At 40.0% G+C, this 25,081-nt stretch overlaps 2 protein-coding genes across 2 annotated transcripts in view; one reads left to right on the top strand and one right to left on the bottom strand.

Annotated features, from left to right (window-relative positions):
• Window positions 1–3,043: 3,043 nt before the first annotated feature.
• Window positions 3,044–11,328, bottom strand: zgc:171566. Its single transcript, XM_044023338.1, has 10 exons — window positions 11,035–11,328; window positions 10,773–10,865; window positions 9,568–9,682; window positions 9,329–9,379; window positions 7,291–7,375; window positions 6,328–6,466; window positions 5,543–5,649; window positions 5,128–5,218; window positions 4,741–4,878; window positions 3,044–4,124 (listed from the first exon to the last, which is right to left on the bottom strand). The coding sequence occupies exons 1-10, from the start codon at window positions 11,093–11,095 to the stop codon at window positions 4,003–4,005; spliced, it is 1,002 nt and encodes a 333-aa protein (XP_043879273.1). The 5' UTR covers window positions 11,096–11,328; the 3' UTR covers window positions 3,044–4,002.
• Window positions 11,329–15,560: 4,232 nt separating this feature from the next.
• The window catches only part of grip2b (glutamate receptor interacting protein 2b), a 160,050-nt gene continuing 150,529 nt past the window's right edge, over window positions 15,561–25,081 (top strand). The window contains exon 1 of the mRNA XM_044024395.1: window positions 15,561–15,887. Within this exon, the coding sequence (XP_043880330.1) occupies window positions 15,833–15,887 (55 nt within the window). The 5' untranslated portion in view covers window positions 15,561–15,832. The remainder of the gene's footprint in view (window positions 15,888–25,081) is intronic.

The raw sequence follows: 25,081 nt of genomic DNA, 5'->3' as shown, positions 1-25,081 counted from the left end.
AAAAAAACAAAAAAAACATACATTTTTAAATATTTGGTCTAAAAGTGTGATCTGCTCTGTAGGCTATTGTGGACATTTCACTCACACCACCAACAACTCCTCAACCTGATGAGAACTTTGAACCTTATGAACTATTTCAAGATTGGTGACATGTCCAAAACAAATTTGGGTTGGAAATATCCCCCATGAACCGTCACCTCATCATGGGTGGCAGAGTTTGAGAGCCCTAATGATCCTAGGAGCTATGTTGTCGGTGTCAGTTAGCCCTTGGTAGGGTCTCCCAAGGCAAATTGGTCCTAGATGAAGGGCTAGACAAAGGACATTTGAAGACATTTGCCCATGGGGTCTGTCCTCCGGTGAACTCAACACCTGCAGGAGGAACCATGGGGTCTGATGCAGTGTGGAACTGACAGCAGACAAGGACGGGTACTTGGTGGTCCAAACCCTCAGTTGCTGAAATTAACCTTTGGGACTTTTTGTGTCCTTGTGTGTCAGCCTGAGAGATACAATCTATTATAGTCAGGCTCACCTCAACCCACAGCCTTGGCTCTGGATCCAAGCTTCTTGAGAGGGGTGGATCTCTTCTTTGCTGGAGTTGTTTCTAGTGAGATGTGGAGGGCAGGAATACGGGTCGGGAACAGGCCCTGAAGGATGTGCCTGTGCACCAATTAGCTGCTGTGTACACCAACTATGCCAGGGTGCTGGAGAGGATAGTTGAACCATGAATTCAAGAGGAGCAATGCGGTTTTCATCCTGGCCGTGGAACACTGGACCAGCTACACTTACAAGGGTACTAGAAGAGGCATGGGACTTTACCCAACCAGTCTACATGTGCTTTGTTGACCTGAAAAAGGCTTAGAATCGTGTCCCTCAAGGTGTATTGTGGGGAGTATTCCAGGAGTATACAGTTGCATGAACAGTAAAAAAAAAATGTGTTTATGCATATGTGATATGCATGAACTCGTCCTTTTCTCTGGGTTAATGAGGTATGAGGATGAATGTTGCTGCACAAATGCCATTAGTAAGATGAAGATGATGATGATGATAACAATGACTGTGTGTGTGGTCATGTATGAAGATGGTAAGCTTTTTTGTGAGTTGTTAATTCACGAGTGACTCTCCACATTTACTCATTAAGCATCTCTGATGACGATTACCCTGTATACCGTGCCATCACGACCTGCAATACTCAATCATTTAATAAATTGCAAATACTGTGATTGGATCCCATGTACCCTTGTGCATCAGTAATGCAGAGGAAATTGAGTTATTTCATGAATTCATGAGAGGAACGCTGTGTAATTAATGTTTCGCAAAGAACAAATATGAAACCGGTTGCAGTCCTTACTCTAATTCATCATTTAATTCAAAACAGTATGCCTCATTCATTTACTACCAGAATATCACATTCATGTGAAAGCATTTTTAATAGATGGAATACCCAAGGGAGGGGTGTACAAGGTGCTCAGCCTCAAATTAAACTCTGAGTCACTCATTAGGCATGGAGTGCTTTGCCATGTATGCAGTTCATTTAAGTTTAATTAAAATATGTATCGCCCTTAAGGACATCATAATGCAACACTTAAGATCAGATAAGAAAACCCCATTGACACTGTGGAAAATTGTGGTTCATCATTGCAAAACACGATGTGACTGAAGCTGTCGAGACAGCATTACATGTGCAAATTAAATTATGTAAGTGCAGTGGGGGTGAATCAGTTTGTGGCACTTCCGTTGTTTAAAATGAGGGAAGCAGCTCTTAGGGTTCAAACTGTGGGAGAACCGTGAGAATTAGGGTAGAACACTAAAGCCTTGTCATCTTTGTGGGTGGAGCCATTATATTATCAGACTGTCCATCACATCAACTGTATCCAATTGTGAATGTGATGTCTCAGGAAAGTGTCCTGTCAATCTTCACAAAAAACGTCACTTGGACTCAAATGGATGCACTGGTTAGATGTAAACATGTTGTTTTATTTTTTGCCTTGTGAATGTTTAATCTCGGAAAACCATGGCAGGATCCTTTCAAATTTAAACTTAAAATCAAGGATGAAAGGATCAGATTTTGGTGATTGTTACAGGCACGTGTGACATGAAAATAAAACAGATTTATTCAACAAAATACAAAGTCAAGGTACAATGAAGCGTGGAAGTGAGTGTCAGTGGTGTATGAGGGTGCGATGTCCAATACGTGGTGCATGTTGTATAGTGTAAAACAAAACAAAAGCATGGGCGGCAGGTTGGGAAGCTGGGCACAGGTGCTTCACACACAGAAACACACACAGAAACAGGAAACAGGAAGGGCTGAGGGCCGTAACAGTAATAAAAGGGTCAAATGTCAAAGTGGCTGTCACCTCAGGTTTGCATGGTGAATGTGCTGTTTTAAGAACATATTTAGAAAATCCTTTGGAATTATTCAAACAATGTCTTCTAAATGTCTTTAAATGTTGAGGATATGCGTGAACATTTTCAATAAAAAAGTCAGTTCACATTGAAAGCACGACTGTCATTTCCAGTATTGGACCTTGTTTTAATTATGTTTTGCACATTTTTTGGAAAGCTTGTTATGTCCTCAAAACCTCTGATATCAAGTCACACTGATCTTTGGTTCTTCACTGTTGTTACACTGTTATATATCGGTACTATAATGCCATCTAGTGGAACAAAAATCACCATCTTCTATCCATGAGCAACAGGCACCTCCATGAACATACATTTTCCTCTGCGTTTCCAGTGTTGAATGCAATTAAAAATGTTTTAGTTTATAGTTAATACAGCTATATGCATTAATGCATGTCCTTACGTCAACATTTTAAATGGTGTTTCAAGATATATGTCCACATATGAAGATTGATCTACTGTAGAAACACCAAACAAACACCCACCATTATCTTAGCATTTCCTTGATCAAAAACACCTATGTTACCACAGGTTATCAGACCGGCAGAACCAGATGCCTTTAGTGTTTCACTCTTCAGCCCTTCGTGATACCTCGTCAGTGTTTTTAAACTTGTCAGACGTTTACTTGGCATATAAACACAAATAAAAATCTGTTTATTTATATATGTTTTACATACAGTATATGAAAGAGCCTCCAAAATCCTCAAACTTCCCACACCAGAACTGGAAGCTACATGATTCAGAGCACAAACTATGGAAACAGTTGGATTGGTGTCACATTCTTTATACTGTGGTTGCATTTTTCACATGGACAGGTCATTATGTGTGTTTTCTGTTTTTTTTTCACACTGTTAGAAAACCAAGTACTTTCAGTGAACTCGTGAAAAAAAAATAAAAAATAAGTGTCAGCATGAAGGCAACCATTTCCCAAATCCAGATAAGTTATTTTCTCACAGGTGGGAATAATCAATGAAAATCTGATTTCCTGTAAGTGTTTGACTGGTGCAGACAATAAGCTATCAAGCCAAAACATTCAATGTTTCCATTCTTTTTTGAAACTATTGACACAGAAGATAATAATAACAATCTATGTGAACTCCAATAATGCAACATTTTGTGACCCCCCTGGAGGAGATAAAGAAGGTGAACATTTTGACACCTGTCAACTGGCAAATCTGTTTTTTTTTTTTAAAGACTAGCAGAATCAAGGCATGTTTTCAAAAGTGATATGTGCTCATAGGAATAGTAAAAATGTGGTAGCCTACATGTTATAATTATAATTATATATAATTATAATGTTATTATAAGTTTCATTTTTGACTAAAGCTAAACATTCACCCGGGATGGGTGGTGGTGCACACTACACAAACCTCAGTTTTCTGTCATGTCAGTATGATTCATACAGCTCGGGAATGTGGCCATATGCATCCTCCAACCAATGATGTGGAAGGTTGAGAGGAAAATAAAGAGACAGACCACATGTCAACATACCTCCTCCTGTTGTGGTTTGTCGATGCACCTGGTATGATGCATGTCATACCAGGTCAAGTGGGGCGTGGATTTGCACATACCCCAGGTCTGTTTCACATTCAGAACAGTCCATTAATCAAAGTAATAATTCTGAATAAATATGGCATCCATGCTTGTGAAGAAGGGTGGATAATTGTAGATGAGGGCTTTCTCTTCCTCCTTAGGACAGGAGAAACGGTGGCTGTTCTTCATGGCTGGAGGAACGACACAAGTGGAGGAAAAAGACAAAAAATGAACAAAAAAAAAAGAGAAAAAGCACAAAGTAGCATTGATTGTTTAAAGACTGTAAGGGCTGAATGTTTTTTTCTTTGTCTTTTGCCATCATAGAGGTTTGTGTGCAGAAAATGCTGTGTGGAATGTCGACATTATTATTAAAGCTGGGGTCTGTAATTTTAATTGCAGGCTACACTTTGAACAAAAAGCCAGCAGTTGAAGATAATTGGAACAAAGAAGACTATAACATTGCTGAATAATCCTTAAGAACATTTGATGTAAAGTGATAAAAATCTCACTTCTGGGAAAGGTGATGGCAACCACCTTACCAAATTTGAGCGATTAAAAAAGTCCCTAAATCGTAATGTAAAACTGAGCTTCATTCTCTGCTCTGAGACGGTGGGGGCGCGGCACTATGTTATTTATGTATATATGTATATGTATATATATATATATATATATATATATATATATACATATATATATATGTATATATATATATATGTATATATATATATATATATATATATATATATATATATATATATACATACATATGTGTATATATATGCTATATGCAGCAGTAGCACATATTACCCTCAGAGACAAAGAAGCTGGCAGTGTAGAAGCAGGTTCTTGTAGCTGATGTGGTGTGGACCATCCCCGGCTTATCAACCCACTCATAGGGGCATTTCTCTGGATGCCACTGAAGTGCGTAAAATGGGTAACGGTAGCCTGGGGAAAACCAGAGACATTGTCAGCAAGCATTTCTAAAATGTATTGATAAAGTCATACTAGTCAGTTTTTTAATACAGGATAAATATAATCAATGCACTCATCTTTGTTTCTGCATTCCTAACAAAAACATTATGGTTGAAACTCCATTTTTGAAGTCCATTTGTGTTATACTGTACATGTGAACTAACATTTGTGCTTTAAAAAAAGGGAACAATGAACAACATAAAGTATAATCATGAACTGTACCTTCCATGGTTGAGATGAATTCTACCCCCTCATCAATATTAGTGGACAGGATCCTGTAAAACATCCTCAGCTTGGGATTTTCAGTGTAGTTCTGTTGGTTGTTTCAGAGTCTGGTTTTACTATACATACTACATTAACATATATATTAGGCATTTAGACAATTTAAACATTTTGAAAATGTGCATTTCCTTTCAGTGTTGCTTTCCAGCAAGAACGTGCTGCTGTTGTCCTGACAGGACATGGGCGTGTCAATTGACATACAGTTGGGACTCGTAGTGTAAATCCTCAAAACTCAAATACAAAATACACTCAAAACTCAAGGACTGTCACTGTCAATGGAAACATATTTGACAATCTAACAACATTAACATTAAAATAAATAAATATTAATGGAAAATAATGGCATTGGAGATACCTGCATTGATAGACTGTAATTGTGAAAGTTACTAGTGATGTTTTCCTTGGCTAGACACTGCATCACATCACTGGGAAGACTCTGAAACAGACGGCTGGACTGGGCTTCTAAAGGGCAATCACACATTGTTTAGTGAAGCAGGAGTGAGACAAGCAGACGGACAGTGTGGTGTAGAGGAAGTTGTTTGTAAGTTTAAAGTTGATTTTTGTAAAAATCAATTAAATGTTGTATTTTAGCATAATCACTGATGTGCATTATGGCTACAATGATCAAAACTTAGAGAAACTCAAATTTGCCCCTAATTGATTGGTCCACCATTGAATTCTGTACTATCTAATTATTTTTAATTCAGTTATTTTCTGGCAGGGACCCTTTTAAAATAGATCTCCATATCAGCTGTTAAACAGCAAAGCAAAGTTCTGCAAATGATTAGCTTCACTCTGAACAGCATATGAAACAGCTGTCATTAAATAATTAAATCTAATGATTTGATGTCATGTCATTGTGTGTTTAAAATATAGTCAGACTTTTCTGAAGCCTCCGTGTTGTGAGTATTATTATAAAAATAAAACTTATGTTCCTGTCAATAAAATTAAGTGGCTAATTAAGTCTTCCAAGTGTAATGGGTTCAAACTGCCTTCATGCCTCTGTAAAAACGGAGAATTATGGAATTCTTCCAGTGTCTCAAAAAATAGAGATCAGTGTCATTTATTTGTATGACCTAACCAAGGAAGTGTAATGATACTGAACTAAAAACAGACAGACAGACAGACAGATGAGGATACCTTGTGTGAAGTTGAGAGGTAGAGCCACACCCTTCGTATTGGTTTGAGTAAGCAAGTATTTGTTGGCTGTGAAAAATGACAGCTGCTGAAAGCCCTGGCAAATTCCCCAGATGGGAAAGTAGTCCTTAGTATTGTTTGCCTGCAGAAATTCAGAGAAGACCGAGATGGTGATGACCATAAAACCCTTGCCTTGTATTTGATTTCTCCGTCTTTCTGAAGAAACCTGAGCACTTTCCTTCACCTGCAAACACCACTTCCTACTGCATTCCTCACTAATAAGATGAATGAACTCAGACTACAGGTTGCGACAAACAACACTGTGAAGGACAGCTGCATTCTGCTTTTCACAGAGACCTGGCTTCATTCATTCATTGCAGACACCGCTATCAAGAAAGCAGGACCCTGGACTCCAGGGTAGGAAGGGGTTTATGCTTCTATGTGAACAACAGCTGGTGTACTCAAACTAAGACAGCTTTTTGGACCTAGGGCAACAAAGCAAAAGTGCCACTTTCTACGCAGAGTTTGTGGTTTATTTTATTTTTTTTGTATTTATTACTCACAAGAAGATTTTGTTTGTACAAATAGACATGAAAACATGCTTGACTGATGCTCCCTGAAACAACCACCTACGTACATACCCACAAAGCATTCAGAAATGATTACAAGATACTGTATCTGTTGCTGTAATTATTATTATTAATACATATTCTCAGGGAGGATATATTATGTTTGCACAGATCAAGATACACATGCTTCAGTTGAGAAGCTCGGAGAGTGCTGCCCACTTATGACTTCTTACTGTACAGCAAGAGTGTGTTGTATTAAACGTAAGGCAAGACTAACATTAACCCTAGAAGTGTGAAATGATTCTGGAATGAGAGGAAAATGAAACCAAGTAAATCAGATCATAGCGGAAAAAAAAAGAAAAAAAGATTGTTAATTGGTTTGTTTTACTTGTCTTACCTTCAGAGCCAATCTGTAAAAGATCCTGGCAACTCGGTTGGAATTGGATGTGCGCAGGTCAATGTCTCCTCCTGGCAACAGCAACCTGGGGGTTGGTGGTTTGCTCTGTGTTAAAACTTTAGTCATAAGCTAAATGCAGCTATGATCATTTGAAATTAGGTTTGGACAAATTTGAATTTAATAGTTTTATGGCACAATGTCCACCAATAGCAGGATAGAGACTAATAGTGGCTAATTCAAAGAATGGTACAGTTTGACTAATTGCACCTCTCTCTTTGTCTCTCAAACCATGTTTAAATGAACACAACAACCCATGCAATGATTTGCTAAGCGACATCTAACATGATTAATGTTGACTTTTAATAATTACATTAACTGTCTGTCATGATCTTCTCTCTGTCACCTCATTCACCTCAGCTCACCAGCCCCTCCTTCTCCTCACCTGCCTGCCAGCCACTCCCTGCTCATTACTCCAACTCTCCTCACCTGTTGCACTCAGCTGCCTCTGATCATAAATAAACCCAGTCTATAAACTCTACTTGATCTACTCTGCCTTCTGCCCCCGACGATGGATTCTGCCTGCCCCCTGCCTGACTTCTGCCAGCTTGTTCCTGTGGTGGAACAGCTCTGCACCGGACCTGTCATCTCCCTTGTGTGGGCTTGTTGTCTTGGGCCCAGGTTCCCTCTGCATTTCATGGTACGGAGCTCAGCCTATGAACTATTGTGTGTGTGTGTGTGTGTGCGCCTGTGCATCACACACCAGTCTGCTTAATAAAGTGAAATAAAAGTGTCCAAAAGGGAGGAAACCAACAGTTTCAAACCATAAACCTTCAGAACAAATGTCTGTATCACACTTTTTGAACTACAAAACAACTTCCATTTACAATAACAATCAGATCAGTGGCAAAACAAAACAAAAAGTTTCGATCTCCTGAGCAGCACACTGAGTAGCAATAATTGTAAAGCAATGGATCGTTCAATTGCTAGGTAAGCTTATAAAGCCATTCAAATTTTAATAATTATTTAACAGTATAGGGGTGTAACGGTATGTGTATTTGTGCCAAACTAACTACCACTACCACTCTTTCATTATACACCCAGACTCTGTGTTAACAGAGAGGGAAATAGCATGCAGGAAAAAAATTGATGTGTTACGTGTGTGTACGCTAGGTTAGTGGTGGAGCGTTGCCACCCATGTACCATTTTGACAGTTGTCTTGAACTCTTGTTTTTAGAGAAGACAGGGTTTTGTTTGGTGACAAAGATTTAGTATAGGACTGGTTTTGTTTTATTGATTTCATTTATTTGGCACTCCACCTCCCTCCACCTGCCTCATTTAAAGCCTTGGTTTGTCATGTTGCTGTTCTTGTTTCCCCAAGACAATAACTTAGGAATGTAACACACTCAACAAGAGGTATCACTCCACCATGCTCACCCTATATTATAACTGACAACCAGCAATCATTAAGTGACACATACTCCTGGTAGGGACTCACCCATCCATGTGCCAAGACCAAGTGTGCAAGAATTCCAGCAATTCATCACCACTCCAACAATATGCAGAACTAACATTTATGGCTCCTACAGTGGGCTGGGAATTACGTCAAACATGATAACTCATTGGCAACGACATCATATAAAATGTTTAAATTATTTTCTGCGTGCTACACTTTAATTGATCTTCATTTTATGATTATACTTTGTATTTATTTGAGCACCTTCACATTCACCTCTAATGTTGTTGTTAGAAGGTGCAGCAATATTTAGAATTATTTTGCGATGTGTTTTTAATTTAATATTAATATTTAACATTTTTATAAAGAAAATCCTCTCTTCAGGTCATTATGGGGAACTAGCCACTGTGATATTACATACCCACGAAGACCAGGAAGAACACGTAAACTCCATGCAGAAAGGTCCTTGTTCCAACCGGGTCACAAACCCGTGTGCTAACCACTACACCAACCGTGTGTCCCCATAGGCCAATCATATGATAATATGATGAAAGCTATGTCATACAGAGCAGAACATTAACTCACCCATTTATTGAGTAGAACAACCGAACATATTCTTTGTCTTTGAGACCCATTCTGTTGAACAAAAAAAGGTAAACAAACATAAATAAATTACAAAAACACCCATCAGTTAGTGACAAAATGAGCGGGATCAGTGGCCACGTTTTCAGGCTTTTGAATTGGTGGAGCATTTATTTAAATAATGTGTATATGTCTCCTAAATATGTATACATATACATATACATATACATAATGTGATGTACCTGATGGGTGCAACTCTGGCCCCAGCTCCCTCCAGATATTTGATGTAGGACGCAGCAATGTAGGAGGATCCCTGAGCAAACTCATCTTCCGAACGGTTTTCCTGTGCTAAAACACCTGAGAAGAAAGATAACACAGCAAACATGCACAGATATTTGACTCCTGCAAAAAATAGACCTGGTACATTACCCCAAAAAAGTAGAAAAACCCGAAAGAGGTAAATGAAATACAAACACTACGCACACGCAAAGCTCAAGCAACTTTCATAATCATCCACACACAGTTTCTCAATATGTCAGCCAGAACAAAGGTGTCTTTTCGCTGCCTCAACCAACCTAATCACGGGCAGGTCTCTAGATTCTTCAAAGCTTCGATATATATCACAAATATTTCCATTGTGGGTGATCCAATTGAATGTAGCAAGACTCTTCACAACTGACATTAACATGCGCCTCCTGTGACTACTTGGTATAGGATCTGGCTTCCCTCGCACTGTAAAAAACCAGTGCAGGTCACTATGTGTGTCTGTTATAGTCATAAACACCGGCCTGAAATGAAATGAGATGTTCAGTGATACAGATGCTCTGCTCATATCACCGTGAACGTGGGCCACAGTTCATGGATATCACTGACTGACTTTCATCACATGGCCATTTACAGTGCATGTAATTGGCAGTGTTGTAATGTAACAAAGTACACATACTTTCTTACGGTACTTAATTACAAAAATCACATATCTGTACATTATATTTATTTGTATTTCTAGTTTCAATTTTACAACATTTACTAAATCATTTGTGTACTTTTACTCCACTACATTTCCCCTATCTTTGTTGCCAGTGTACCTCAAAACGTATGATGAAAAAAGTTCTGTTTATCACAGTTTTGAGATGCTCCATTCATTTTTGCCCGAACATGTTACCCTCTTGCAAAACAACTCAGTGACCACTGAGTAGGCAAAGTTAAAACAAAACAAAACACTGTTATTAACCACAGTCCCATTCAGTTTAAATGTCAGAGTTTGTACATATGACATGTGGGTTATTGTATGTAGAAATTTATCATTCAAGTTTGGTTTATGGAAAAAAAAATCACTATATATAAGTGATCTACACTATAAGTGAAGAATCGCGATAAATCAGTATTGTGAAAATGATTAATGTACTGTGATTACAATCAAATCGTGGATAGATAGATAGAAGCTTACCGATGATGGGTCGGTAACTGAGCAGCAGGTTCCTCTGCACGACGCAGTGTCGCGGACCACAGTGGCAAGTGGCCAGTGCCGTCAGCAGCATCGCTGCATGTGTACAACATTTCGCACAAACAACGATAACAATAATAATAATTTAAAACAACAAACAACGGCCAGAGAAAGAAAATGCAAACATTAAAAAAATGAAAAAATTTCAGATTAGAAAAAACGAAGAGGAAGGAGATCCAAACTGTGAGACTAAAGACTGCCTCACCTCTCTCAGTCCACTTCTGTCTGGTCCGAGTCTTCACTTCAATCCAGGCTTTTCTGTGCATGTCAGGAGCGTCACGTTGTCAGTCGGCTCGAGAAAACTCCTCCTCGTGCCTCACCTGTTTCCTTCCGTGATATCCACACACGATTTGTTATATACTATGACATCCTTGAAATACTTTTGGCCTAAAACGGAAGAAACGGTCTAGTTTAGGGAAAATAAAATAAAACATAACATTTACTTTTACAATTAGAGACGACTCATAGTAACTGATTTGCTCTGTGGTGTCTGCGCACATGTTTTCTCAGACATGTTCTGATCACACTTCACTGACTTGACTTGAGTGGCACTACTACCTCACATTACATTGCAGAGGGAACATTTACACTGTACCTCCTGCAACTAACCACAAGAGGTCACACTCCTCCCAGTTTCACACAGTTTGTGTTCTTGTATTTGTTCTTCTCTTTGTGACCTTTCCTGCTTTAAGCACCGACCATGTCAGGACCACTTATTCGCATGGAGCTCATTTCTGATTAAGTAAGATTTAGGGCTGATATTTTGAATTGTGGTTAGTTTCAGGTTAAGCTACATAGCTGCTATAGTAGGTCAGATAAAAGAAAAAGAAAATGCTATTCCTTGTGGGTATATTTTTTTATTTATGTTTAACTAATGACCTTTCACGGTAGTACTCTTGCCTTTGCAGCAAGAAGACCTGGTTGGAACAAGGGCCTTTCTGCATGGGGTTTGCATGTTCTCCCTGTGTGTGCTTGGGTTTTCTCCAGGTTCTTTGGCTTCCTCCCACAGTCCAAAAACATGCAAAATGGGGATTGGTCACTGTTAATTGACCGTTGGAGTGAATGGTTATTTGTCTCTATATGTGGCCCTATGTCAGTTGAGATTGGCACAGCACTCCCATCCTTTGGAGGATGAAGCGGTAGAAAATGGATGGATGGATGGACTTTTCACAGTGGAGGATTGCGCTCTCAGTCAAGTTTATATTAAGTCATAACTTGTGATGAACCCTCAAGCTCAAACTCAAGTCCTTTGGGTATAGACTGACTCTGCCCTCATATAGCAGTACAGCGACAGAGGGGGGAAGACACAATATGTCACAAAAGGACAACTACAATACATTTTGAATTGTGACTGTGTGCATTTGCAAGCTGAAGCCACTAGAACACAAATGTGCATGTGACTCAGGTCAAGTTCAGTTTGCACTGGTGGAATGGTGCTCAGTCATCAAATGAAAGAGAATTGCACATTCTGCCCTCTCATCTGTGATTCCACACTTATGCACTCGGAAGCTCCACAGAGACTGAATAAGGTAACATGTAGTAGATGAATGTGACAGTGGAGCTGCCCGGGGTTATTTTCCTGGACTCAGTTCTGCTTTTGAACACGAATGGGAAATTTAGTATCTCTAATCAGTAGGTTTGTTTTGACTGCAGATCAAATGAGACTGTACTGTAAGAAGAGCGGTGTGTTGCAGTGACTCACATAGTTGACAAAACAAACATTAGGCATAACTTACTGATAAAAAGTGTCCAAAAACAGACAAAACAAACTTGAATCCTGTTGCCTTATAGGTTGATGTTACACACCTACAACTTGAAAAAAAAGACATTATACACAAACAAAGTCCATCGATCCATTGTCGACCACAATGGGGGGTTGCTTGCTGCTGGTGCCAATCCCAGCTGACATTGGGTGACATGCGGCTTACACTCTGGACAGGCTGCCAGTCCATTGCAGGGTCAACAAAAACTAACAACCATTCACTCTCCCAGGCATGTTTATTGGACTGTGGGAGGAAGCCAGAAAACCCAGAGAGAACCGACGCACATGCATGAACATGCAAACAATGTTGTGCTGAACCAAACCTGTGTAGCTGATGTTGGGCCCTCTTGAGAACACACTGCTATAGCTGCACAGAAGTTGAGCTAGAAGTTGTGCTAGAAGTTAAACTCACAGCTCAGCTCAGACACACACGGTTGTAAAGCTTAGATGTTGGGGTAAGGTGACCTTCTCCTACTGCTTTGTTAGGTCATGGTGGGTACAAGGGGGGTAGAACTTTCACTGACTGGAGAACCACCACAATTGCCCCACAATTTTGATCGTTACACATACATTTCCGGGGTTAAAGGCGCAAAGGGGCACAGCTTTAGAGGATTGGGCTTTCACCAGGATATGGGCAACCAACACCTTGAACCTCACTACAAAACTTTTGGTGGAGCTCAGAATCATTCCACGCTTATCAAGCCCATTTATGAGGGTATGGCCCTTACCAAATACTCTTGTCCAGCTCCTACCACCACGGTCCGGCCCACTTTCACTGCATGGGTATTTGGTTTTCTCTGGGGGTGGAAATAGTGCACCTCTTCACCAAACAGCACAATGCAGTTGCTTCCAAAAATCAAGATATGCATGAACCTGGGCGAGAAACAGGGGGCCAAGTACTAACCACTGATGTGCCGGTTGTTGATTTGAACAATGATGCATGCCTCTCCAAGAACAGTAACATCAACAGCTCCCACCCCCTGCAGAGTTAAGACAGTTGTTTGCCTGAGTGGGGGTTTGTACATAGTCATTTGAATGCTCATCTCTTAACCATGAGCCCTAAGACTGAGTACAGGGCCCTCTGGACTCTTAAGGTGGCTGGTTGAACATGCCCTCTGGTAACTTTCTTTTGTGAGGGACAGTTTATTTTCATGTGTCCAATGTCAGAGCAGTTGTGACAATGCATCGCTTCCCTGATACTGTCCTTATGGCTTATTCTAGGCCAGGTGTGTGAGGGGCACCTGCAGTTGGGGACTGACAGCCTGGATGATGACATTGTCTTCCTTCTTTGCTCAACATAGTGGAACGGGTCCTCCACTCAATTAGACCATGGGCCACTGAATGTGGGAGGCTGGTGACTTGTGATGCTGCTCGTTTGGTAGTTTACACAGAAAGGGGTTACAGTGTCTGTAACCTCGACTGATGAAGTTGTCACACACGTCTGTGTTTACATTTGGGCAGGAGACACTGACTAGTGGCTGCCATCTTGCTTAGTTAGCTTAGCTGAGTGAGGAGGAGAGGAGAGGTCTGTATCTAGCATCTTCCTCCAGTTTATCTCACCGGTTATTTCCACTGTATGCTCATCACTGCTGTTAAAAGGTGGTCCCATCGTGGTCGACAGTGTATTGTAAGCTTTCAAGTTTTGCTTCTAGGCCATAGCCAGAAAGCACAAGGGAGATATTTCCCTCCAGGGCTGGAACTGTAGCTGCTCCTGGCTAACACCCTTGCTTTTACAGAGAGGAGATAAACACTCGGCTTAATCTGGAAGAGTCTGCGTGATTATTTCTCCCAACAGGGATGGAACATAACACGTAAGTGCCTCACTTTGTCGTGACTAACTAACTCTGCCCAGTTGCCGGCTTCCCACGTTTCACAGCACACACAGCGCTGCTGTGTAAAAGTGGTATTTTTCAAACGTGGCTAAAACTACTACATACTTGCAGGTCCAACAACTACCAGCTACTGGCCTAGAATGAATGATAAAAGTGCACAGGTGCTTTATATACTGCCTCTAATCGGGTGGGTGGAGCCTACCTCAGGACAAAACAAAAAAAAAAGATGGATAAGTGAGCTTTCAAAGGGTCAATGAAACATGTTTGCATTGAGCACATTTTTCAAAATCATAGTGGGCTAAAATGTATATTCAAATATAGACTTGAGCCGTAACACAACTGCCAACTTATCCCATTATGTTTTGGTCTTGCTCTGCTCTGACATTATACTGGACTTCAATCTTTAAAACACTCTTTAAAACACTCAATATTGATCTTAAACCAAATACATTTGGAGCTATATTTGGTGTCACAGATGGACCAGAGACAAATCCTAAAACTATATAGTTACAGGTCTTATTCTTATTCACAGGGATACTTCCACTGTTGGACCCCTTGTAAAACTGTCCTTAACAACTGTGTAGTAACTGTGTGGCAGCTTTATGCATCTTGATCGTCTTCTCACTGTCTCTTTTCAACTGAAATTCACAGATGGAATTATATTTTATTCTATGGAATTGGATGCCAGTTGAAGAAGAAAGTATAATTTAGTTTTAAATGCCAGATCTATACTGCCACGTTATAGGTTGAAACTGGCAGTCACAACCAAGAGACATTTCCCTGACAAACAGGCTGCATTTTAATCTTCATTAGCACCTGGAATGTGGGTGACCTCAGATATTTACCGGCAGACAGAGAGAGAGGGAGAGTGTGTGTGTGTGTGTGTGGGGGGGGTTAATTAGTACAACTCAACACACCTGTGTGGGTGTTTGCACCTCAATATCCAGCTCTTGAGTTTTAAATGACAACTTAACTGGTCTTTGAATGCCCTTTATTCAGAATCAACTTAATTTATATTGAATGTTTTAGCATTTGAAGTGCAGGAGAGAAAGGGGGGAGAGAGAGAGAGAGGGAGAGATAGAAAGAAGGAGCGCATTGGTGCCGCAGCGGGACCGATTGTCACACGGACCTTCAGCGGGGTCGTTACCGGAGAGAGCAGCCGCTACTCACCGTTTCCCCACATACACGCACCGGAGGGGAGATACAAAGAAGGAAGAAAGACGGAGAAGACGAAAAAGAAGAGAAAGAATAAGAGGAAGGAATTGGGGGAGCCGTTATATTTGCTGTAGCTGCAGCCGCCGTCTGTCATCACCTTCACAGGACAGGATCTACTACCATCATCATCCTCATCACTCCTGTTCTTCATCCCTCATCCCCATCACCCTCATCCAGACCTATCTTTCATCACCATGCCGGGCTGGCGGAGGAACCTCACTTTCTGTCTGCAGCGGATGCAAGAGGAAGGTAGGCGAGCAAAGTAAATTAATGTGTGATTATTTATGCGCTGGCACGTGAGTATGTGCGCGCGCGAGCAGTGTGGATTTCCCTCCTGCAGTTTAAATGTGAGCTGAGATGTGAGCATGTGTGTCCACGGTGGCACTATTATTTGCGGTCTCTGTTTCATGTGTTTAGAGTTTTCCTGGCTCACTAGAAGTGCGCACATGTTCTGACTGAGAAGCACCTGCAGCGTCGGCAATTGTGTGCACGCGTGCGTCGTATGCGTGTGTGCGTGTTTGTTCGGACCATACGAGTGTGCGCGATACGATCGGTGTGTTGGAGTTGCGCGCCATGCGCACACGTGTCACCGCGGCTTTGTTCCGCCGCCACAGCAGGGATCGTGCGCGCGGGGCAAGTGATGCGTGCAGGTCAGCGTGCATGCATGCGCGTGCGTGTTTGTGTGTATTGCCAAAGAGAGGGTGAGGCTGCGTGAAAACAAGAGAAGACTATTGTGATGTTGGTCAGCTGGAGTGTGTGCACGCGCGTGCGTGATGACATAATGTGAATGTGTGCGGTTCAGAAAGTGTATGTCGCATGTGATGGCAAGACACATAATGGTGTTGACAAAGCCTGGATGAGGCAGTGAGACTGTTTCAGTATGGTCATGTGTGATAAGCTGAATTTAGCCAAGAGTTCAAGACAAGATTACTGCAGCTGCTTTATTGTTACTTTATGTTTTATGAGTAAGAAGAACATTGTAGCAGAAGAGTAATTTGTAAACCTGTTCAAATGGACTCTCTACTGATTTACTTTACACATATGCATGAAATAACAACTCTTACGTCAAACATTTTTTCCCCTTTAGTAATGACTGATAACTGTGAGCAGAGTTGTGTTGTTGCGTGACACGGCTTGTGAATTAGGGCTGGGGCTGACCACTTGTTTCCTGAGGCCATTTGACCCATCCAAAAGGCTTCGACAATTAATTCAGTGAGGGAAATGACAGATATCGGAGATTCTCATAATGCCTATGTCCATTTCAACTTTGTCTTGTTAGTTTTTAAATGTAGGGTATTCCTCTTTTGTAAGTCACTTTGGATAAAAGCATCTGTCAAATGCTTAAATGTACATTTCAAATGTAAATGTAAATCCCAAATTAAACAAAAAGTCAGGTTAAGTCTTGGCTGGGCCTTCAGTGGAGGAGCTCCCAGTGGTCTTATCATCTTTGTCTTTTTTTTCTTCATGTGCTCATGTGATCTTGTGAGACTAGTGAGGTTCCTCCATGGATAAAGGCATATATTAAACAAGTCGCAATTTAATTAAAGTTGTTTTAAATAACTATATATATTAATCAGAATATCATTTTTGGTGGACCCCATTATGATTTTTTTAAATTGAATATCTTAAAAGTAACAGTATAAGTTTTGTCCACACTGTAAATAAAATCTGGGGCTGGTTGTCACAGTTTGGCCTCTGCTCCTAAGCTCCAGAGTGGAATTTTAATTCTACAGCAATAAAATGTAAGCTTTCGACTCCATGACAGAGGTTTGTGGGAGGCAATTTTGTACGCCAACATAAACATCCTATGTGAATCGTGCTTGGCATGTAAACACTTTGATTTCCTACTGTCGTGTGGAAGAACGTACACTTCAGACACACTATCTCTCGGCAGAATTGGAATAAGTGCAGAAAGCCAGTCCATAACACCTAACATCAGTGGCTGATCTCAGTGTTCAGTGCTCTCAGTGGGTGCAAATCACTGCAGCTCTGTTCAGAAACGTGTGCTCTCTGTCTCAGAGGAGAGGTGGCTCATATCTTTATACCTTTGTTAAAATAAGACCTAATTATCACATTGTAGTGTAATGTTCTGTTGTCTACATTCTAGTCTTGTAGTGTATGTGTTTATAAGATTTATTTTAGTTTATTTTATGGTGACAGGTACAGTACAAGAATGTACCGTCCTGAAATGTTTAGACAGAAAAACCTGTTTACCAATTAACTGGTGTGAGAGGAAGAGAAAGGCAAAAGGCATTGCTCAGCTAAACACATTTGTTGGGTGGATGCCATACGTTGGGGTGTTTTGTAACAGGTAATTGTGTTAGGTGTAAAGCTGTACAACTAAGCAGGAACATTTCTTTTTGCTCACGTGAACAGAGCACAACACACATAACAGTTGAGAGGCAAACACAAACTCATAGTGAGTCAAATGCCAAAGTGCAGAGAAGAGTTTTTCAGAGAGACTTAAAAACAGGAAGTGATGAGGCCTGCCTAATGGGAAGTGGCAAACCATTCCATAGTTTGGTAACCGCTACAGCGAAGGCCCGATCACCCCTGCGCTTCAGACTTCAGACTTGTTTTGGGGACGACCAGGTGAAGTATGTCAATGACGTAAGGTGGAGCAAGTCCAATCAAGACACTTGTACACAAACAATAGTAATTTGAAATGTATCCTGTGGTGTGATGGGAGCCAGGGAAGTGAAGCCAAAATTGGAGAGGTACGCTCATGTCTGTGAGTTCTTGTGAAAAGACGTGCAGCAGCGTTCTGAACAAGTTGAAGCGTTACAATAATCCAGTCGAGTAGTTACGAAGGCATGTATTTCAAGTTTTTCAAGAGTAGTGTCTCGGCAGAATTTATTTAACTTTGGCTTCTTGTCTCAGTTGAAAGTGAAGATTGTTTTTACTACACAGCTAATCTACTTATCAAACTTCATAAAAAAAAAACACGGCTTGTGAATTAGGGCTGGGTCTGGCCACTCATTTCCTGAGGCCATTTGACTCGTTCAAAAGGCTTCGACTTGATTTTTTATTAATTCAGTGAGGGATATGACAGATATCGGAGATTCTCATAATGCTTATGTCCATTTAATCTTTGTCTTATTAGTTTTTAAATGTAGCATATTTCTCTTTTGTAAGTCACTTTGGATAAAAGCATCTGTCAAATGCTTAAATGTACATTTCAAATGTAAATGTGAATTATATTGGTAATTCCTAAAAATAAGTGTAATGTTATGCCTATAATGATAATTTTAACTCTGAAAGGGGGCAGCACCATGTGTAATTTAAAACCCCTGTGCTAAATCTACTGATACATCTTCCCTTGTTGTCTTTTGTCTCTGAATAGTACTATTTTGGAAAGAATGGGCCTGCAGAGCGACAAAATTCCCTTGCAGGCAAAAAAAAGTTGCACAACTTGAAAAAAAATTATAAAGTATGTAGTATGTATATATTAGTTTGATAAGTCTCTTCAGTGTTTTACATAATATTTGGTTTATCATGGGCATTAATAATATACGAGGTGCCACAAAAAGGAAGAGGGACAAGGAGGGGGAACTTGTCGACCTCCTCAGGGAGGACATGAAGCGACAGAGGGAGATGGAGGAGAGGAATGAGAGGAGGATGGACAGACTCCTCTCCATCTTTGAAAGATGTGTCCCAAAAGATTAAAAACAAAAAAAAGGGTTTATATGTTGTTTATATTGTTTAATAATATACTGTTCAAAAGATTAATGAATTTGATTTTATTATTTTAATAGAATAAACTATTAGACAAATAACATACTATATTATTAACATTTTAAATTAACACAACCATATACATTAAATTGAAATTACATTGAAATTAATTAAATTATTAACAGTTTATAAATAAACAGTGAAATAAAAATGAATGAAGATTTTTCATGTGTTCGAACAGCATGATTAAAAAGATAATGAACTCTGAACCCTCCATCAAAATAAGTAAATAAACTAAACTCAATTAAAATGAATACAAAAACTGACTAAAACTATTCGACTACAAACAATACTACTAAACCAATTATTACTAAACAACTTTACCAAATAATAAATATATGATTTATAATAGTTAATAAATTAATTTAGATGCACAAAAGTTCTTGCTCGAGTCATATCCTCCGTCGAGCCTGTGGTGTGTCCCTCATTTGCACTGTTGATTGTGGTCCTGCTGCAATCTTTGAATTCATTTTTGGATCAATTCTGTGTTGGCTGTCAGGTAACTGGCTTAGAGGTGCGTTACTGCCACCAAGCTGACTTTGTTTGACTGTTTTACCCAGAAGCTGAGTGAAATCTGACACCTGGTGGTAAAGTTTGGCATCAGAAAATTGTGCTGAACTGGTTTGAAAATGTTTACTTTGGTGAAACCCCAGATGGACAGGGAGAGATATGGACTGACGGTTGCTTACTCCTGTATGCGTGTGAGATATTTTAGATTAGTATGCTTGACACACGGTGACCCTGCTGTCCAATGTTAACTGCCTTATGGACCCAAGAGTGGATGTTTCAGGCTCTCTGTAAAAATCTGTATAGAGGAGATGACAGCCTTGATCATCATTGCCTCTGTTATTGAAGCTGTAGTGCATTTTTGTTGTTGTTCTTCTTCTTCTGCCCATGTTTGCGCTTCATGAACATAAACAATGCACCATTATTGTTGAATGTTGTGTCCTTCATCTGAAAATGGGTTCTACCAATCAATACTATCAGACCTGAGGGAGTGTGATGGCAGGGGGGAGACGGGGGGGATTTATCCCATCTGACTGCAGAATGACTAGGTGTTTTTTGAGCAGCAGAAGTGAGGATAAGAGGACATGATTAGACAACAGTTTTAGTAACTTAATGAAGTCATGAAAAATGGATGTAAAAATGTGATTCGCACAAAAATATACTAAACTATATTTGATTTGCATCAAAAACAAGAAATGAAACTGTAAGAACTGTAGGTGTGTATGAATGATCAGAGGTTGTCATAAGTAATGTGTCAAGTATAATGGTGTAAACTGTCAAGTAGGGGGTCAGCGGCACAATTCCATTGGTCTTGCTGAATCGATCCAGGAGAAGTAGCACTTTTTTCTCAGGGCTTACCTTGGCGTGGTTTGCAAAGTGCTTAAGGAAGATGAGAAAATCTACTTCCTGCATCCATCCTGATTTATTTCCACTTCCAATTCTTCCTATTGGCCCATCTCGTACAAAGTGTAAGGCATGCTTGGGAACGCAAACTTTGTAACAGTGAAACATTGCCAATGGCATTGAATGCACTTAGGTATACTGAAATTTAAAGAAGGACCAGTGTTGTTATAACTGACCCAGACACTTGTATCCATGAACTGTCTTACAGCTAACACTTTAGCACAAGCAACATGCATGAAAAATATCTAAATAGACAAACAATGAACATGAATTAAGTTTGATGAGTTGGATTACAACACAGGTAATAAAAATAAATGGAAAAAAAACGTGTTTTTTTTCCTATATTTTCTTTGATGTTTTCTACACGGTGCTAATGCTTCACATGTGGAATAAGTACTGGAAAGAGCATGTGGAAAATGAATCGGGTGATTCCTAACCTGTACCTTTGAGTCATTACCAAATGATCATTTGTGGCAGTTACAATTCATGAAATGCACACTGCAATTTGTGTGTCTGGCATTACTCATGTTGTAGGGACCGTAATCTGTTTATAGAGTCAAAAATACGGGGACTTATCCCAATGATGTTTATCATTACATTTTCAGTAGAATCCAAGTTTTTAATAGTTAGGTTACAGCTTAGGAAATTAAGTGCATGTCATACTCTGTGGAGATTGTGAAGACATGCCTTTATCATGGTACACACTTTCATAAGCAGCTTTGCCATTGCTGTGTAATGGCTGACTGATCATCAAACTGTCTCATTTCCCCGTTGAAGGTCAGTTAATGGATCTGTGTGTATGTGTTTGCATGATGAGGAAAAAAAAATAAAAAAAAAATTATGTGTGCCACACTCATCCATCATACAGACCACGGTGAGGTACTAAAGGGTGCAAAATAAATGATAGCTGTGTCTACGATCTGTGTGTAAAGTGGGGTGGAAGAGGATGTTAATATGGACCCAAGTAATCAGAATAATCTGAAACTCTAATCCAATACAGCCCATTCGGAAACAAATTTCATTCCGAACGAGAGGGCTGGTATATCGTGTATATCTGATCGTCATCGGGACTTCCTGGTTTGTTGCTATCACATGTCAGATTCACATAAAATGTGATGTATTTCTATTTTGTTACTGCTGTATTTCCACTCCAACACAAAAGTAAAATGAACAGACACAAAAGTCACAGACACGGGAGAGGATGAGACAGATAGTGGACAGTGAGGGGAAGAGCAGACGTGCAGTGTTAGTTTACTAACGGAAGTGGAAGTGAAGCTTCTTCTTCTGCTTCCGGAGAGAGAGAGACGTGAGAAGGAGAACCATAAGAGATAAGATGATTTGCTGATTATAGTGGAATAGAAGTGTGAGTGTATTATGAACTTCAAAACCCCTTTTTAATGAGGCTTAGTTGTGTAATCACTGATTGATTGGATGACGGGATAGAGAGAGAGGACAGTGCTGAAGGTGACAGCGTTTAACATTGTTTTATAGGCAGTGGTGTAATTGCACAATGCCAGTATTAGTGAGACACAAAGCAGTGTGCACCAGCGTCTGCTGTTCGTTAGAGGACAAACAACACCACAAGGACCAGACTCATAATGAATTTTCCTTCATCAACTCGTTCACGCATACTGTTACTTATTTGCAACCCATTTATCACGTATTATTCTTAGAACCTGATGCCAAAATAATAATAATAAGTTCAAAAAAGGTTGATGTTTTTTTGATGTTTGGCAAACATAAGCAGGCGAAGATTAATAAGCCTACTAAGCTCTAATGCTTCAGCAATACAGTATAGCATTTATTTATTAATTTATTTTTAGCAGATGCTGAGCAGCTAACACCATGTACAGTTCCAAATGTTGTTAGTTGTACGGCATATCGGCAAAACCTAATTAACCTGAAGTCTGACCTAAATTAAACTAGGTTGTTGTCTGTTTGTGTTCCCTCTGCATGCCACTGTCAATGTAGTGTTCCACACACGTTCCCTTATGTGTTGTCCTTGTAATCCTTCAGCACTGAGTTGTACATGTATGACGGTGGCAGTTGCTGTATGAGAAGAAAATCGCATTCAGACGATTTGTGATAAACAGCTGATGCTGAACGAACTAGGCATATAGCTGATTGTGTTCTAGCGCACTTTTAGTAATGAAATGTAAATGCAACAGTACATATTTGACCAGAAAGGCCCTCAGTTCAACCGGGATTTGAACTGGTCTACACTACCGTGTAGAACTCCATCTTTCATTCGTAAGGAAGCGGAATGATGGGAAGGATTACCAGAAATTGTGCAAACAATGATATTACATGAATAGCTCAGGGTGGCTTAAAATGTTGCATATGTTTGTGGTTGTTGTTGAATCAGGAGTTCAAACATTACAATACATACAAACTCATGTTTGCTCTCAGATGAGGTGGAGGATCTGAACACAGTCGTCTCTGTTCTTACTGACTCAAGTGTGTCTCCATCTGATTCTCAACATCCGCTCTCAGTGATGGAAGATTCTCAAGCACCTTGGAGTAGACAGAAGTATCTTGTGGCTGCTTGTTTGTGTGGGTTATTAAAGATTCAAGACAGCTGGTCATTCAGTCGACTCACGCACTGGCAAATGAAATGGTATTTACTTTACTTACATACAGGCTTTAAAGTATCTATTGGAATGTTTCCTGTAGAGAGAGACACACCTAAACCTTACACAGCACTGCCTGGGGCATCACATGCCCTTCACATTTCACATTTTCACATTTTGCCTGTACACGCAAAGTTCAAAGTGTTTGAACTTTAAAATTGCTGACCTTTCACAGGGTATGGGTATCACTGGGGATATATGGGACCAAGAAGCCTAGAAACTCAGTCCATTTCTGAATTCTCAATGAATAATGCAGTACAGCGCAGTGGCTTTTCTTCTTCTAAGTAGATCTGTATTAGATATTGTATTTTACATGCACAGTAACATGTCGACTTCAGGCCGAGCGTCTTGCACTGACGCAGTCCTGAACCAGATAGAGCAACTGTCACATGCAGGTGGCTTTAAGCCCATGGTTTGCTCATATGTATCTGTGTTAGGTCCTCAGTGGCACAAACATGGAATGTTTTGCACTGCACAGATGTTCAATAGCATCCGAGTCTGGAAGTTTTTAATAACCACAACTCGACTGTAATATTGACATCCAATATCGCACTGGTCCCTGCACAGTTGGTATCCACATAAATGCTTGCACTTATTGTGCCTGTGCTGTTACCATTAGCTGCAGTTTTCTCCAAAGTATACTCCACTCATTTTTTCATTATTTTATTTTAGAGCACTCCTCCAGAGTACACAGGTGTCTCTGACCAGGTATTTATGAGCCAAGGGGGGCTTCAATCTGCAGAGAGTGGCGTCTCCCTCTATTAGTCTTGCATCCCCAACATGCTGTGGCTGCTGCTGCTGCTAAGGAAACCTTACATGTGCCCTCTGATGGACTCTGAAGGCTACTTCTTAAATAGACGCTTGTGAGAATACAGCTTTCAAATATATATATGAATGTTTTATTTTATATATTTATTTATTTTTTATTTTTTTTACATTGATAGGTGCCCCGTCCTGTGTCCATTCTTCTCCAATTTTTGGAGTGATTTGCCACACGGCAAAAACAGTGGTGCATACAATAAATACTTATTTTAGCTTATGCATACAATTTAATAATTTTATGTCAATCTTCAAACTTTTATTCAAAGCCACTAGGTTGATTCCAAAGTGTCTGTCTTTGACAACATAATGGTCAGACACGCCACTACACTCAGGGGCACAGTAAATATGCATACTGTGAATTTGTCACCAGTCTTCATCACACCTACAGAATGCACCATTTCCATCAAAGCAGTTCTGTTGAATTCACAGTTCTCTTGTTTATAATAATGCTCTTGTGCGGGTCAAGATATTGAATCTTGAATTGCGAGGTTTAAAGGTTTAGAAAACATGGAACGTAATTCAGTGCCAACTTGTTGTACGATGACATGGGTTGTAATCTTATTTGTTGCCAGTGTATCTGGAAATTGTAACCATGTTAATGTGAAAAGCTGTTACTGCAACATTGTACAATGAGACAAATGCCCTCATAAATATAGAAATGGCAAATTCTGAGTGTGTGTGTGTGAATGTGATGTGTGTAGAAGGCATGTAGCCGTAGGTTAGAAGTGGGCGAGAGCAGTAACGCTGCTTCAGTCATAATAGGATCTGACGATGACTCATGCAGAGCAGGAACAACAAATGCTCTGCTCTTTCCTCCTCATCTCCTCCTTTTTACAAGCTCATCTC

Source organism: Solea senegalensis, linkage group LG4 (genome assembly GCF_019176455.1).
Source record: "Solea senegalensis isolate Sse05_10M linkage group LG4, IFAPA_SoseM_1, whole genome shotgun sequence".
NCBI classification, from domain to species: domain Eukaryota; kingdom Metazoa; phylum Chordata; class Actinopteri; order Pleuronectiformes; family Soleidae; genus Solea; species Solea senegalensis.
The sequence above is the reverse complement of the archived record's forward strand: the minus strand, read 5'-3'. Positions and strand labels throughout refer to the sequence as shown.

Bases quoted from the DNA above. Each gene is read 5' to 3' on its own strand.
- zgc:171566 (XM_044023338.1), bottom strand. From the start codon at position 11,095: ATGCACAGAAAAGCCTGGATTGAAGTGAAGACTCGGACCAGACAGAAG. The intron at 9,683-10,772 runs GTAAGCTTCTAT...CTTTCTTCTCAG, and splicing joins CAGTTACCGACCCATCATCG to GTGTTTTAGCACAGGAAAAC. The intron at 4,879-5,127 runs GTACAGTTCATG...GGTTTTCCCCAG, and splicing joins ATTCATCTCAACCATGGAAG to GCTACCGTTACCCATTTTAC.